Raw genomic sequence first — 17,524 nt, forward strand, 5'->3', positions numbered from 1 at the left:
GGCTATATAGTTTTGCTGAGAGCATCTTGCAGTTCTCATGTCTGGAGTACCTTTGTTAATCCTGGCCAAAGAAGCTTTTGGAAGGGGGGGGGGGGGCTTTGTCTAGCCTGATTCAAGATAGCCTTTACAAGGCTTGGCTCTCCCTTCTCTTCCTCTAGATACTATGGTGTCCACCTCCATGCCAGGTGTAATGATAAAGCGGCTGGTAGCATCATTCATCTTGGCAGCAGAGGCATCAAGTATGGAAACAACAGCTATTGCAACAATGCAATCAGATTCAATGATCAACCACTGGTAAGGAACAGTCGGCTCCTTGGCCCTCGACACAGGCTGAATATATGATATTCTTGCTCCCACCTTACTCCTTGACGAGCAAACAAAGGTGTGGTAACACATTACTCGTAGCAGAATTCTGCGAGCATATCTTTGGCCAAGGAGAATTCTTGCAGCCAACCTTTTGAGCCTTATGGGTCTTCTCTCTGCTTGTACAAATGCAAGAGGTTACTTGTTCCAATCCCTTGGAGCTCTTGTTCTTGACTGGTCTCGGCATTGGATGATACAAGTCCTAGAACAGTCTCAGCATATCAGATGTCGGGGAGCACTGAAAAGTGTAAGCAAACTAGATCTCTAGGATGGGAATGAACAGACTGAAATCTAGTGCAAGCTTGAATCATGTGGTTCACAAACTTTTACTGTACTGCAGTCACTGATCATATAGTTTCCAATCTCATCCTGAAAGCAAAACTCATCAAAACAATTATTGTGGATAACAGCACAAGGACACCTGCTTACAGTGAGGAGAGAATACAATTGGAAAATCCCGAAAGACGAAAACAAAGGGAAAGCACCTACATGCGTCTATGCTCAAGTGAAGTTTTTATTGCTCATCTAACTGGTGATTATACCAGATTCCTCTTAAAGATAAATGTGATTTAAGGGAATATTGTCGATTTTACTGGAGATTGTCACCTTAAACTGAATTTTGTCAATTTTAAGGGAGATTATCATTGGACTGAGAAAGATGGAATGATACGGATGTCGGTAGTTCTGTGATCCAAAATTGCTGATAGACAGGTGCAAGCGATCCAATTGAGGTATCCTACAAGCACATAAAATGCTGATCTCTTGGTGACTTGTCATACCAAGTCTGCTCGAGTAGCGAGTGACTGACCGGAGACCCACTGCATTATGAAATTGAGTGCCTGGAAGGGCTAAAAGGGAAATGCAGATGCTTACACACTGATTCTCCAGAAACTCGTTCTTGAAAGAATCTGAGCACGGATAAGTGCACGAGCCCTAGCGCCTACTGGTCCGTTCACCCATAATGTACTATTTCCCCTCTCCTACAAAAACATACTAGTCTACCCCTGTGGATTGGTGGTATGCACTTTACGATGATTCTTTGCCAAAAGTGCAATATTAGTGTCTGCTAACACGGTTCTCATCTTTCAGTTGAGTGATGGGAACAATTCGAAAACTCCTTCACCTCGGGCAGATTCCTTCGGGGGCACTTACTGGTCATGCATGTTGCAATGGTGTCTACAAAATCTTAGGTATGTCCAGAGGCTGGAGAGGGATGAAGGCACTTTCCACTGGAGACCTATCATTAATAGGAAAGGATGAGTTACAGTACTATACCTAGTACCTAAACACCTTGCTGTTAGAAGGGCCAGATTTTCGCACACCTCTCCCTTCCAAGAAATAATGCCGAGCAATTGGTTGATGTCTCAAAAGACTGGCCAATCATTTGTCCTGTGCTTTGAAGATTTCTTCCTCTGCTGGCATCACTGGAACTTGGCAACAGGTAAAGGAGAATAAAATAGTTGCAGCAAGTACAGATATACCTGCTTGCTATGCACAGCTTTTTTTCTAAAAAGAGACTGCTAGATCATCACAGAAAGACGAAAGAAGGGCAGAGCCCTTTATTTCTCCAGGCAGTGCATATACTCCTCCTTTTAAGAAACAGCACAGGTAGCAGGTGCGAGAGGAACTGTACCGTGTACTGTTACATGCTGTATGCTTGGGGATGGCAATGTTCTTGGTATATAACAATGTCGCCATGCGAACAATGCGAGAATATACTGGGATCTGTTCCCTCTTTGTACCGCACTCTTACCCCTGAGAGAAACAATACGAGTCCTGCATAAGCAACTCTTATTGGTCAGTCTTTCTAGACTTATTCGAAGTTTAGTACTGTATTCTTCTACTTTGTGTTCTTGAGTACATGTAGTAGCAAAGAGTATGAAGATGCAGGCTGATTACACACTGGGAAAGAGACCAACTGTACAACAAGGTGAAATGTCCTTAGCGCCTTCTGGAATCTCAAACAATGAACAGTAGAAGAAAGGCCGCTAAGTGTGAAGAGAAGGGGCGCACCTTTACACTCTGTGGCAGCAGAACTCTTCCTTCAATGAAACACCAGCAATGCCTAAGGAATGCCAACTTCCTTGGATTCAGTTTTGTCACCGTTGTAATACCAGAAACACACAAGGTATAGGGCAGCAACAGATATGCCGACAAACGGGAACAGGTCTGTTGGGTAACAGCAGCAGAGACTCACACAATTATCGTTATTGGAAAATACTGCATATCCTTATTTCCATTAAAATTCCTCAAACACTAATGTCTGCAAGGGAATTTAGTAATTTTGTCAATCTGAAAGAAAAGGCAATAGATTAAAACAGCCAGATAAGGATGTCGAAAAATTAGTCTGATGTCCGACAGCCTAAGCCATAGTGAGGCTTGCTCCACCTGCCTGTTCTGGGTTGGAAAAGAAAAAGCAGAGATAATCAACTCCCTACTTCTGATATAGCTGTGTAGACTGAAGCTGGTGTATCTTTGTCTCGGAGACGGGAGTAGTAGATGCCAAGAGCTGTTTGGCCAAAGTGGAGCTACTAGCACAGGTGTCATTGAAAGTCCTGAAGAATATTTGAAGCCCTCAAAATCCAACTTGTCGAAGGAAACAAATAATTCAATCCACATTCAAATCCCCTCGTTGCAAAGAGGTCAGTTCGGAAATTAGGAATTAAGTTTTAGGATCTCTTGAAAAGCGTTCTGATCCAAGGTACTCAGGACTTCGTCACTACATTGAGAGATTCGGATAAATGAAGTGGTGAGAGGAAAAGGAACTTCATAATGGGAAGGGTTACTGCACTGAGAATTCTCAAGCAGGATCCCTTCTCCCAAGGCAACAGACTGCTGCCAGCTTGTCTATGAGTTTTGATACAGTCTCTTTGATGTCTGGACCATTATCAGTAACAACACATTTATGTGAATGCTGCAAACCGAGGGGTCCATTTCCTGAACACGTAGGTCTCCTCTGGATGACCTCCTGTCATATCCTCCCTGAGCCTGAGGGGATCAGTCTCACTGAAGGATTATGGAAATTGGGAGAGGGACTGATATGGAAAGAGCACTTGATATGGTCTAGGGCCTGAGAAATCTTATGCAATTCTTAGGCAAAGGAGACCAAAAGTCATGACACCCTTTCCAGGTCATTACTTCATTCTGAACAAAATGAGATTATTATTATTATTATTACTAGCTAAGCTACAACCCTAGTTAGGAAAGCAAGATGCTATAAGCCCAAAGGCTCCAACAGGGAAAAATAGCCCAGTGAGGAAAGGAAATAAGGAAATAAATAAATGATGAGAACAAATTAACAATAAATCATTCTACAAACAGTAACAACGTCAAAACAGATATGTCATGTATAAACTATAAAAAGACTTATGTCAGCCTGTTCAACATAAAAACATTTGCTTCAAGAAGGACTCTTTTCACAGGTCGACCCAGAAAAACATTTGCTTCAACTTTGAACTTTTCAAGTTCTACTGTTGACAATACAGGAGTGCTGGGGTGGAGGAAGGGATGTATGCTCCTTTTTCCCTTTTACTAGGCTTCAAAGTTATCAAAGATTTCAGGGTTGATGATAATGATACTGTAGCAGAAGAGGACACGATCTTCCTCAACAACAAGCAAGGACTAGTCATTTCTACTGCCTTTTCTGCAGGTGGATGAGCAGATTAAGAGGGCACACCAAGCAAAGTTCCAGCTTCAGCCAACACCTTTAGAAGCTTCTCTGCAGATGGTACTCTCTCAAATCACAGGGAAAGCCACAACTTCCCCCGGTCCAAATCTTCACACTTGTTGTCCTTCTTGGTTGGTACAAGCGAGGGCAAACTTTGAGGGAGAGGCAGTAGTGTATTATCTTCACCAGGGGAAGGCGATACTTCTGTTTCTCCTGAAGCATGCCCAAAGCGGAAGCCAGTGTCTCATTCCTAATTCCTCCAGAGGATCCAGAAGTAGAGGAACCCGAAGAAGGTACAGAAGATCAAGAAGCAGAAGGTAAAAGAATGAGCTAAAAGTTTCTTAGCAAGAAATTGAGCATTGCCATGACTTGCACTCGTCATAAGGGGATGACTGCAAGCAGTCATGCCCCCTACAAAAATGACAGGGATCCTTGGAGAGTTTATAAATCTGCCGCAGTTACGGCCAGGTTTACCAGGGGAACCTGCATGTTCACGCATGGAATCTATAACAGCAAACATACAATTTTGTAAACACATTAAATTACTAGATTACTGAAGTCAGTTTATGATTGATTGATTTAAAGTTTTCAGGTATCCAGAGAAGGCCTGTACTGTAATGTGGACAAAATCAAAGTGAGTGCTCAGTGGCATGTTAGGTGGGTGGGGCTTACCCACCAACTGCCAGCTACTACAGTACTACGACCTCGTTAATAGTTTTAACGGCTGATTTCCAGCTCCAATGAAATAATACTCTTATTAAAGGACGAGGCTTGTACAGTATTAGTGTAGGAACAAACTCTACTTTAAATACCCAAGTATGCAGTGCTGAATGTATATAAATATACTATACAGTAATTCACAAATCCCTCCCTGAAGTATCATTAGAAGGAAATATAAAATTTTTTAAAAAATAATTTTCATTTTCCTAGCTATACAAAACTGAGTTCTTTAAACTAAGAATACAGTATGTCTTATGTTTCAAAGAAAGGTTTGTATACTCGTAATAAGAACGAAGTGTTAATAGGAACATAATTATGAATTTTTTTTAAAAGGGTATATCGAACGAAAAATTATTCATAATTTCTACAAATATTCTAAGTTTTATTTTACTGGAGTACTAATCATAATTTGTCAGACATACAATTTTAATAATCTATATGAGTCTTAGGAAATATATTCATCGTCAATCTTTCACACACTAACAGTTTATATATCAGGACTTTGCAAACACTACTTATATGCCTTCAAAATCAAACATGAGTTAGAAATGTTCGTACATAACAAAGCATAAGGAAAAGCTACAGCATGAAAAATATCAGCAATATAACATACCATGTGTGGTAAAATGAAACCTTGTGTTGCTAAATTACTGATGAAAATATTTTGTTTTTCATCACAGTTACAATTACTCACTAAATGAAGATACAGAACTACTATCTGAATCTTCTTGTAGTTGTGTACAGTCATCATCAGGTGGAGGAGCTGGAGCATTTGGGTCACTGGAACAAAACAATATTCCAATTATAAAATGGATTACTTTGATACTTTCCTGAAAGCCAAATTACTATTATTTTCATAGCACCAGCGTCTTGAACTTGACTTGAAATTTACTGTATGTCAATACTTATTCTCTCTCCTCCCGACCCACAGGGTTTAGATTGAACACCAAGTGTTCCTCCAGAAACACCCCACTCAGCAATACATGAATCCAGCCTTACCTTGAGTTTTCATACTATGTGAAGCCATTACTTATTGCCCTCGAAAAAATCATAGATTTTGCGAAGAGTGTGTATTCACCACTGTCTGTTAGTTTGTTTGTGAGGAATTTTACACAAAAACTACAGTACCGATTTCAACCAAACTTGGTAGTCATGTTAGGTATGACCCATGGATGAATCTGTAACATTTTGGATAAAGTACGCAAGTGTACGAGTACGCAGCAGCAGTACTTTGAAAGCAATCACAATGTTAATTTATTGTTTGTGAACATTACATAAAAACTACGGAACCAATTTCAATGAAACCAGCCAATAGATTTTAAAGAAAATATATCGTAGTACAAGTACGCAGTGAAGTTAAGAGCAAAATAAGACTGCTTGGCATGGCAAAGGCATGCTCTCTGCCGAGTACCCATCTAGTCTTACTTATAAGACTGCTTATCTGGTCCTATTCTCCATGAAAAGCAGCTTCGAGACACAGCAGGACCCAAGAGATGTACACAACATTTAATTGGAAATACAGTATTTGAAGAATCATAATGTACTGCTTAATTATTTTAATTATTAAATCTATACAGTCAACACTGAAAGAAAGAGAATGAGGGTTACTGCTTGGGAGGAGAATCTCTCTCCAAGAGAACTTTATCAGGAGTTCTCACTATCACTAAGACACTTGGTCCTCTTTTTTTCACACTTGCGTTCAGTTTTGACAAGGAACCTATACGTAGTCGACTGCTTTATCATTTTCTTTAAAATTTCAGACATGCAACAATATATTGTCTATATCAATTCAGTGATTGCCATGATGAAATTGTATCTTTTACAAAGTTTTGCAGGCTTTCCCACATTTTTAACATCTCCTTAGTTAAAATTTCTGGATATTCTTGATACCAACCCACATGCAGCTTCAATACCATTACTCTTTCAATAATAGTGTTTTTGGTAACCATATTACCTTCTAACTGTTGCTCATCAATCCAGATTAACTTCTAGCGTTAAGATCACGTTGACCTCGATCCATTAAAGATAGCATCAATTCCACATTGTCTAATGCTTCAATATCCTCTTTATTGTTCAGAATTGTAACTGTACCAATCGTGGATGTTGCAGTAAGAAAGTACAGTTTTTGCAAGTTGCCACACACTTTTTCTTCTTCCAACTACAGTTTCTATTTTAATTACCATGGAGCATTGTTATTATACTAATAACTTTACAACACAGCACAAAATGAACAACAGTGATAACAATGTGACAAAGAACATGCAGTCACAACTGTACATAAAAACTATTCCAAAGACACGCATGAGAGATGATTCTTCTATTAGTGCTGCTGAGAGAGCTTTTGAAAGAGGCTCAGTGCAAGGGGGAGGGGGGAATTTGCAAACAATGAAAACAAAAGCAAAAAAACCTGTGAACACTGTGTGGAGTAGCATAGGGGTATGCGTGCTAATCCCATTAGTACTTGTCCACAAAAAATTAGCCTACGGAGGAAAATTTTTGCTCCCATACCAGTAGAATACTTTTAAACCAATTTAAATTAGTATGCTCGTAAACTGATTTGCTCATACGGTATTCCGAGTTACGGGTAAACCGAGGTATAACTGTATCTCTTAACACAAGCCATATTTCTAAGACATATCCAATGACTTTATGTAAGCACTAAGTGACAAATTACAGACCAATAACACAGACAGGTCAAGTAATTTTCATTTTTTCTAGCTTTACAAAATGAAGTCCTTTAAAATAAAGAATGCCTTCAGATGCTGTGTATCACCATGCCAAGATACTTCAACCTCTACTTGGATATAAAATTCATCTTTTCCCAATTTTCCACAATCCTAAAAATGCAACAAAAGGAGAGCAGATCATCACAATCCTGTAGCAACTACCTCTCAAGAGACCTACTTCCTGTGAGTGGACCCAAGCCCTCACAAGTGTGGACACCAGGCGAGCAGTGCAGAGTGAAAAACACAGGGTCTTTAACTAATACACCAACCATTCGAAGAAAAATAAGAAGTACAGTAATAACCCTCTCCTTTTTACATAGGTTAGATGTGACTTTACATCGCTTATCCTTATGTATTAAATACAATAATAAATTCCACATTATGCCATCTTACCTTACCTTATGTTGGTCTCTAGGTCGTACAGTAACAATGGAGTGCTGTACTGTATACATTAGTACACTGTACTGTTCTTCACGTGGAAGCTTACTAATGCAGGTATCAGGTTTTTATAAAATGATACCAGGTTGTAGGTACTTTTTTTGTTCATTATGGGTATAAAGAACATACAGTATACAGTATATCACTTTATAGGATGAAAATAGACTTAAGTGAGGTCTCTTGGATCCAATTAGCAATGTAAGATGGGGTATTACTGCACAGTACTTTAAAGGTGACTGATATTTGGGCAAATAGAAGTATGCATCCTTCAGGTCCACTAAAAGCTTGAAATCTCCTTGTCTGACAGAAGTCAGTCAAGTCCATACCAGTTGACTTTTCCACCTAAAAAAGGTTAGGGCTTTCTGTGATGTTGGAGGATAGTTGGAGAATGCTATCAATCTGCAAGATTTGTCAGTCCAGAAAAGGCAGTGAGTACCTGTATCAATGGCATGACAAGTATCCCCCTATTTAGGCAGTTGGTGTGCTAACATCAGTGTCCCCTCTTCCTCACGTTTTTCCTCTGCTTCCATCCTTAAACCGGTCAGGTTGGGCCTTGAAAGAGCTAAGCATGAACAGGGAACCTTCGAGTAGAGAAGTTGCAGGTGACCTTGATCAGGGTCTAAGGAAAGTTAAGGCAACCATTTCTCCACCGATCCCGCAGCTATGGCCACACTTGAAGGTTCGGTTGTAGACAGCCTTAAAGAGCTAGAGCCCTTGAAGGTTACTGTTTGGTTGATCAGAGTGTACAATACTGTACTGTGAAACAGTCCTTCACTTGTCCACAGCAGCTTGAGGCTGAGTCTTTGGCAAGAGTGACGCAAACTCATGCATCGTTGCGTTCCGTAGTGCAAATGCCACCTCTAAACCAATCTGTCTCGGGACACCACAGCATCCCTCCTCTTCAAAATAAAGTTGAATCACTGGTTGCTGAATGGTGTGCCATAAAAGTCACGGCCTTCCCACCATACAGCACAAGCTTCCTGTACTTCTCCAAAGAGTTGGAAGTTGATAACCCCATTGTCTTTGCGCAGTATGTCACAGTATTTGACCACTGGTCAAGCTATGAAACTGGTAGTAGGGTGGTCATGGCGGAAACCTCCATGGCTGCTGACTTAGAAGCCAAGTGCCTTCTGTACCAAGTCTCTTCAATATAAGGCTCCCTGTCAGCGTGGATACTGCCAGGTCTTGGGGTAGAGGTGATGGCGTAGAAGACTCTGGCACCTAGAACTTTCACTACCTTGAAAGGGTGGAGGAAAGCCTTCTGGACCTATTAGACGTAAGAGTTCTCAGACCCACAGATTTAATCGTCTACTCATTACAGGACAAAACTAGCTAGATCTGACCATGGCAGCTTCAGAGAAGGTATTGATTGACCCTTGGGTGGTGCCAAGGCGCTAATCAATGAGTTACACGAATAATTCTAATATCCCTCCCTAACTCATACAGCCAAAAATAATAAGAAAATTGTGACTTTTTCATAGTGACAGTACTAAAAAAAAATCATCAATATGGGGGTGAAATTTTCTTTCCCTTCTATTTTCTCTATCATTCTCTCATCAGAATCCATTAAATCTAAACTACCACTGGCAGTTAAAGCTGTATGGGATGGGGCAACCCTAGACCCTACTGTCTAACAACAGGAACAAGTGCTTAAAGGCTCATTCCTGCTCTAGCATGAGAAAAATCTACTACTGTATCTCTTCTGAAGTAGAACTCTAGATTCTAAGACCTTTAGTCTGACTCACAGAAAGAGTGAAAAATAATGTTGCTGGTTGACTTAATAGACAGCTTCCTCCTATGTTTAACTTCAATGAACACTAATCCATATGTCTAACACCATTCGCAACAAAGTAAAGATCAAGAATACCATTCAATTAAGATTAGATTAATGCCATCTAATCCTGTTATTCCTATTCTCAAATACAAAATTCCTCTTAATTTATACGTCGATCAAGCCTGCTCCTCGAAGCATGTAGCATAATGAATACTGGATAGTTTCATTAAAATAAAATTTTTGTATTGTTTAATTCTATCAAACTCTAAAACTTTTTTTAAATTACCTTAGACAGTGTTTTTATTACCAATAACACTTGCAAAATATCTCAAAACAAAAGTTTGATAAATAAAAAAATCACTGTCAGCTGCTAGGAGCCCAAAAACTCCAGATGAAAGCTACATTTTATGCTTTACAAGACTGTAATAAATATTAACCAGAATGTTTCCCTGAAATTTTCTTACTTCTAAAGAAATAAAACGGATTTTGAAGCAAAGCGAAAAATCCATTTTTGGGTGAGATGGCCATGTCGTCCTGATGGAAGCTTCCTATTGGCAGCTTTATAACTCCTGGCGCAAGTATCCTTAAAATTTTTCTTAAGGATATCGCATAATATCAGGGGACGTATATCTTGATACAACACATGGCAATCTTCACCCTGAATAGAGTTTTCGCTCTGAGGGGGTAGAGTGGCGAAATTGAAGGGGAGCCGTTATCAAGGTTATCCTTCCTCCCCTACTATTACAGGGCCCAAAATGGCAGTTCATTCCTTGTAGCATTGAGCATGGTGCTACAGATAAAGTAGTTTCGGGAAGGGATTATTACATAATCCTTTTCTTAGAAAAGGAGGGTGGGTCCATCAGGACGACATGGCCATCTTGCCCAAAAATAGATTTTTTGCTTTGCTTCAAAATCCGTTTTTTGGGCTCAAGCCATGTCATCCTGATGGAAGTTTACTAGAGAATTACTTGAAAGTACTGTATCTGTGGGTTTGTATAAGTGCCTCAACCTTGGGTCAGCTTCTATATGGTCATCCAGACCACTGAAATATATGACGATACCGTTATATGTCATTACCACTAATCATAGAACAATGTTAGGGCTTCCTGCCCCCTGCAGGGAAATGTCGTACTTGACGATAGAAGCACAAGGTTTGTATTCATATAGGAACAAATATAAATATCATTCAGATCTTTTTGTTCATATGATTAAGTAACTTAACCTGTTAAGCGTCACCCACGTGATAAACCGTTCACCACGATCTACTCGGTACCGCCTTCAACTGCAAATTCCGTTCATGACTTTAATTGCCTTTTTCAAGCCGTCAGTCTCGTGATATTACGTTTACTCGTATAGTAAGTATAGGATCACCACTTGGCAACACTCTCAGCATATGGGGGCTGTAAATAGAAACTTATATGATGTCTGGCAACTATTTTTCTGAAGGTAGCTTGATGTTGGAAAACTGGTTTCCTATCAGTGCGCTTCGGGCGTTCATGCGTAAGTGGTTGTTTGTTGTTCCTTTTGTAATGAACGGTCTAAAGAGGAAGGTTATTTCTTTAGATGAAATAAATGATATTCTTGTTGAGGAATTTGATAATGATAACCTGTTTGATAATGAGAGCACTAGTTCTGAATCCTCCAGTGATGAGTATATTGAAGAAACAAAGTTTTCTTTCGAATGCCGAAAGCGAAAATGACTTCTCATTACCGAATGACTGGACAACGAGATTTCACAAAACTATAAAGGAAAGGAAACGCCGAGAGAGAGAGAGAGAGAGAGAGAGAGGAGAGGAGAGAGAGAGAGAGAGAGAGAGAGAGAGAGAGAGAGAGAGAGAGAGTGGATAAATAATGTACAAATGTATGACGAACATATTTGAAAATTATACAGGAAACGATATGAGAGAGAGAGAGAGAGAGAGAGAGAGAGAGAGAGAGAGAGAGAGAGAGAGAGAGAGAGAGAGAGAGAGAGAGAGAGAGAGAGGGAGAGAGAGGGGGGAGGAGACTTATCCCTTTACTTTTGTTGCTTATCCCGGCGTAAGATTTACGATTGAAGATAAAAAGAACCCATTAGAATATTCAGTATTATGTAGCCATTTGAAATGAAATAATGGTAGTATTAATTGTTTTTTTTACTCTACTATTTAATTAATATCCCCACTTTTAACTATAAATACGAATTATAAGCGTAAAGAAATGATATTAACTTTGAAAAATTATCATTAGTGAAATGACCGCTCAGGGCAAAAAAAGCGTGACGGTACGTTAGCGGCAACCTGGTCCAGGGGGACGCTTAACAGGTTAAGTATGAACTTTACTTAGGAAAATAAGTAAGACTCTAGCTAAGTTTATTTAGCTACATATGGGGCGAAATAAGACGCAAATCCACTTTCACCATTTTATCAAATTGATAATCAAATGGAACAGAAGGTGTATTAAATTTTGTGATAGAATTATACATTCAACATATACAAATAAAAATATTTTCTACCTGAAAGGGAAGAAAAAATTAGTGGCCACTCAAAATCAGTTGAAAAATTATTAAGATAATTTTATTGTAAATGTTGACAAACTATCAACACTGTGTACAAGTGTACACATGGCACTAGTGTCATTGGTACAATTCTGCAGCTAAAAAAGAAGTCCTAGTGTCACCAGGGTGACACTCAATAAAAGGGTATTGCACTGGAAGGTGTCAACAACTTTTCACCCGAATTGAAAAGTCCCAATCAATTCACTGTTCATCGCAGCACTAGACGACAGGTTTCACCACACTACCTGCCGCCGCCACCACAAAATGTTTCAACGTGTGCACTTGCTTCGCATAATGTTTATAAAAAACTCTGGAGGATTTCCAACCAGTGTATGAGCGAAGATGGTCAAAGTCCATATTCTGAAAGAAGTTCAGTGAGGAAGCAATTTTTTCGGATCATGACCTGCGGATGTACTATCAGGATCCGCTCTGCGAATGAAGTAGGTGAGCTTCGCCCTCAGTTGTTTTAAGGATAAGTTTGATCCTGAGGTTTCGCCTTTGAAGAGCTGTCCTCCCTTGAAGGCTGAAATTCTTCAAAGATAGACCTTTAGACACTCTACTGGACATAGAGAGACATCTTCCTTCAGAGGACAGATTCTCCAGGGACCCCACCTTTTGGTGGGTAGCTCGTTTTTGGCGAGAAAAGTAGGATCAGGAAAGAGATTCAGCTCTCCCACTTCTGTGAACTGAATATGGCCCTCGTCTCTTGATAGGGCTACTATTTCACTAACTCTAGCCCCTGAGGCTATAGCGAACAGGAATATCACTTTGTGTGTTAGATCCTTGAGAGAACAATCTCTTTCCCACTGAGAAGGTTAGGTGGACCTCCTTCCATTCCTTCTCATCCGTGGGCAAGGCCAGAGACAGAGGCCTACACTCCTCTAGTATAGGGCATGGTTTTCCTGCCTCAACCGCCTTGGCAACACTCTGAAAAGCCTTCGACGTGAAGGGGAAGGCTCTCGAAGAAGGAGCAAGAAAGGTAGGGTGTTTCTTGCTCAGTGCAGAAACTCGCGAGTTAGTATAACCTGCCTTCTTCAGGTTACTCATCAAGAAAGCCTGTGCTTTGTCATGGTCGAATACCATGACCTCCTTTGGTTCCATCTCCTCTTTCGACGCTGGTTCATGCTTCAGCCGGATGAAGCACTCCGGGTAAGCGTTGTAGTTTGGCCAGAACTCAATGTCGTCCAGGTGGAGGGCTCCCAACTTCTCCGAAATGTAGAGTTTGCCGTTGGTGATAGGCATAAACTCCGCATACCTCCAGGGATTGGTCTCGGAGCAGGATGGCAGGTCCTGTACTCTGGGTCACTTGTAAGACCCTCGGGAGGTGACGGTCCGAGTTGCTTCGCGGAACTCTCTCGTCATCTTTGCTTCCCTTTCTACGTTCTCCTTACGTAGATTCTCCATTAGGTCGGTAATGTGGGCCAAAACTGCTTGACCCATTGCATCCAATGGAGGGGTAGGAGCCGAAGACGTAGACGGTGTCGGCTCTGCTGCCGGCGCAGGCAGAAGGGGCTCCTCTACTTCTGTCGAGTCGTAGTCTTCATCTCCTCCGGGTGGTAGAGTAGACTCTTCTTCAGGATCATCCGATGGGAGATCCTTCTCCGTGTCCGTGGACACTTCAGACATCCTTTCCTCTTGGTGGATGTCCATGCCTTGCATGGCTTCACTGACTTCAGCCTCAACTGCGATCTGGACGCAGGGAGGCACGGGTCGTGCCTGGGGTACGATGGCATCAGCTCTTGCCTTCGGGAACAGCAAGCTTTGCATCCTATCGTTGGGAAGGTACGGTCCCGAGAGTTCTTTTGGACCCCTCGTACCCATTTCCGAAGCTTCTCGCAAGCTGCATCCCTCGACTCCGTTGACTTGGGGTCGCCGAAACCCTCGCCCACCAAGGTCGAGCAGACGTTGCAGTCCTTGGGGTCCCAATACCTCAAGGTTTTGGTTATTATAATGCAGGCGGCATGAGACCTGCACATAGTGTGACCACAAAAGTTCCTACTTTTGTGGTTACAGTAAATCACCTCACACTTCACTTTCTGGTCCTCCTGTAAAGAAAGGAAATTGAAATGGGTATGCGGTAATTTATCACACTTGATAAATTAAAAAATGTCATGCATTAAATTTTTTTGGTATCTTAACCATTATAGCTTAGGATAGTAAGCAAGAAAAGAAATAGGAAAGACATACTTGTGCCTCCTGTCCAGCCAATTGCTGTGACCTCTCCCAATATTAATATTAGAATTTCCTTATTAAAGGAAAATTAAAGGAGAAGGGTTCTAACTTCTAGAGTTAGAATTAGTGTATACTAGCACTGACCCTTTTATAAAAGTATTAATATTGTGGGGTAAAATATGATCTGATGACTTTCATCAGTGTATTGAAGGAATATTTCACTTCAATATAAGATTGGTCTCAACAACAGACTGTGAAAGGATACACAGGGTATGTTGGAAAATATAAACTAATGTATAATATATACTATAGTTTTCTGCCTGCAGCATGTACTATACTGCAGAAATACTGGCTGCTGTATAAGCATATACTGTAGTTCAGCCGGCATGTTGCCAGATAGGCTAGTACCTGGCGGCACCGGTCTAGCCGGCAGGTTAGTACCTGACGACACTAGCCGACAGAGAGAGAGAAAGCATGGAGAGAAGGTCTACCTTATTAATATAGTTTAGTACAATAAATAAGGGTGTAGGTATTATCCCTACTGCCTTCCTCCAGAATGAGGGTTCAAATGGAAGGGGGGGGAATGAATCATTCTAGCTTCCACCCAGCCACAAGATCAGCTGCCAGCTATTGCCGGTTTCAGGGATGTGGATGGCAGTCCAAGGGAGGACTGAAAAACACTCAAAGACAAAGGGTCTTCCACCGGCAGCTGTCATGGCCGGCACAACCTTTCCTGGAGCCTTGCATCCGTATGGGGAAGGTCAGAGTGGCTATCAAGCCGCCTCTGTAGGAGCTCGGCCGGCTCCACAGTCTACCCGGCAAGCGGGGAGATTGTAGGACACCGGCCAAAGACATGCGATGGCTAGGCTATCGCTAAAGGACAGAGAGGGGCAGGGAAAGGGTCTTGTGTGTTGTGTCGGGAGAAGGCAGTAGGATTGCCGGCCCTTTCCAGTAATAATCAGAAACATCGTTTCAGTATCGGCGCCGTCCTGGGCAGCAGAAGAATATTGATTCTTAAGCCCAGGAACATGCCGAAACAAGACTTGTCTTCTAGACCGCAAGAGAGAAGGTGGCGGCATCGTACTACCACTTCGGATGCGGTCTAGGGAAGCTAGGCTTCCTATGTCTGCAACTGTAAGCCGGCAGGGGAGTGACTACTCCCCCGCCAGCCGAGTTGTCGGCATAAAGACCGAGTATACTACTCTGTGGCAAGACCAAGATAGGGTTGTCGCCTAATGGCGGCACTCAGAGGGAAGGAAGGGTTTACAGTACCCTTAAATCTCCGAAGGAGACGAGTATCGAGTTATATAATGAATTCTAGGAGATTTACTATCTCCTGTTGAATTGATAAAACGATACATGAGGGTAAACGGGGATAATGTATGTAAGTATACCAAAGCGCGTAGGCTAGGTTAGCCTAGCGCAGGGCGAGATCTCGGTTACGCTAAATCACCGAGACTCTAACGTATACGATCGGTACATTTAAGGAAGAGGAAAAATACGTACATGATCTTATCTTCACGTATAATTTTTCCTAAATAGCTATAATTCATTAAAGCTAAATACCGGGAATGTCGTTCTGCTGACTAAATAAAGCATGCATGACGAACGACAGCCTCCAAAATGGTGCCTCCGGTTACCGGCTATGCTTCGTTAAACACATTAAATTATGCTAATTTCACTGTGAGAAGGGAGCTAAAAATTATACACAGGAAAGATTAAATACTCAACTTTCCAGAGGCAGAAGATGCTGGAGAATGCATGATAAATTCCTCAAAAGAGCGGTATAGAACAATAGAGCAAGCAGGGAGATACACTGTGCGAAAGCACTACTGAATAAGGAATGAGCGGCCATTTTGGGCCCTGTAACAGTAGGGGAGGAAGGGTAAACTTGATAATGGCTCCCCTTCAATTTCGCCACTCTTCCCCCTCAGAGCGAAAACTCTATTCGGGATGAAGATTGCCATGTGTCGTATCAAGATATACGTCCCCTGATATTATGCGATATCCTTAAGAAAAATTTTAAGGATACTCGCGCCAGGAGTTAGAATTCTGGAGACATATGGTTAATTCTCTGGAAGTATCACTGTAGCCAAATATCCCTTAGAAAGCTGCCGATAGGAAGCTCCCATCAGGACGACATGGCTTTAGCCCAAAAAATAATTGTGTAAAAATTAAAATGTTATTTTCATTAGTAAAATAAATTTTTGAATATACTTACCCGATGATCATGTAGCTGTCAACTCCGTTGCCCGACAGAAATCTACGGTCGGGATACGCCAGCGATCGCTATCCAGGTGGGGGTGTACACAACAGCGCCATCTGTGGTCAGGTACTCAAGTACTTCTTGTCAACAAGACCTCAATTTTCTCCTCGGTCCACTGGTTCTCTATGGGGAGGAAGGGCGGGTCCTTTAAATCATGATCATCGGGTAAGTATATTCAAAAATTTATTTTACTAATGAAAATAACATTTTTCAATATTAATCTTACCCGATGATCATGTAGCTGATTCACACCCAGGGTGGTGGGTGGAGACCAGCATACATGTTAACAAAGAAGCTAAGTATCCCGTATTTCATTTTATTAGTTATTCAAAATAACAATATAAAATAAATAAGTACCTGGTAAGGAAGTCGACTTGAACCATTACTCTGCCTTTATTAAGTACGTCTTCCTTACTGAGCGTAGCGGTCCTCTTAGGATGCTGAACGACTCTTAGGTGCTGAAGTATAAAGGGCTGCAACCCATACTAAAGGACCTCATCACAACCTCTAACCTAGGCGCTTCTCAAGAAAGAATTGACCACCCGCCAAATCAACCAGGATGCGGAAGGCTTCTTAGCCGACCGTACAACCCAAAAACAACAATAAAAAGTATTCAAGAGAAAGGTTAAAAAGGTTATGGGATTATGGGAATGTAGTGGCTGAGCCCTCACCTACTACTGCACTCGCTGCTACGAATGGTCCCAGGGTGTAGCAGTTCTCGTAAAGAGACTGGACATCTTTGAGATAGAATGATGCGAACACTGACTTGCTTCTCCAATAGGTTGCATCCATAACACTCTGCAGAGAACGGTTCTGTTTGAAGGCCACTGAAGTAGCCACAGCTCTCACTTCATGTGTCCTTACC

At 41.4% G+C, this 17,524-nt stretch overlaps 1 protein-coding gene across 1 annotated transcript in view; it reads right to left on the reverse strand.

Annotated features, from left to right (window-relative positions):
* Window positions 1-5,105: 5,105 nt before the first annotated feature.
* The window catches only part of CCDC53 (Coiled-coil domain containing 53), a 77,690-nt gene continuing 65,271 nt past the window's right edge, over window positions 5,106-17,524 (reverse strand). Inside the window, exon 4 of the mRNA XM_068347857.1 lies at window positions 5,106-5,530. Coding sequence (XP_068203958.1) covers window positions 5,437-5,530 — 94 coding nt within the window. The 3' untranslated portion in view covers window positions 5,106-5,436. The remainder of the gene's footprint in view (window positions 5,531-17,524) is intronic.

The sequence above is a fragment of the Palaemon carinicauda genome, chromosome 24 (assembly GCF_036898095.1).
Source record: "Palaemon carinicauda isolate YSFRI2023 chromosome 24, ASM3689809v2, whole genome shotgun sequence".
Lineage (NCBI taxonomy): Eukaryota > Metazoa > Arthropoda > Malacostraca > Decapoda > Palaemonidae > Palaemon > Palaemon carinicauda.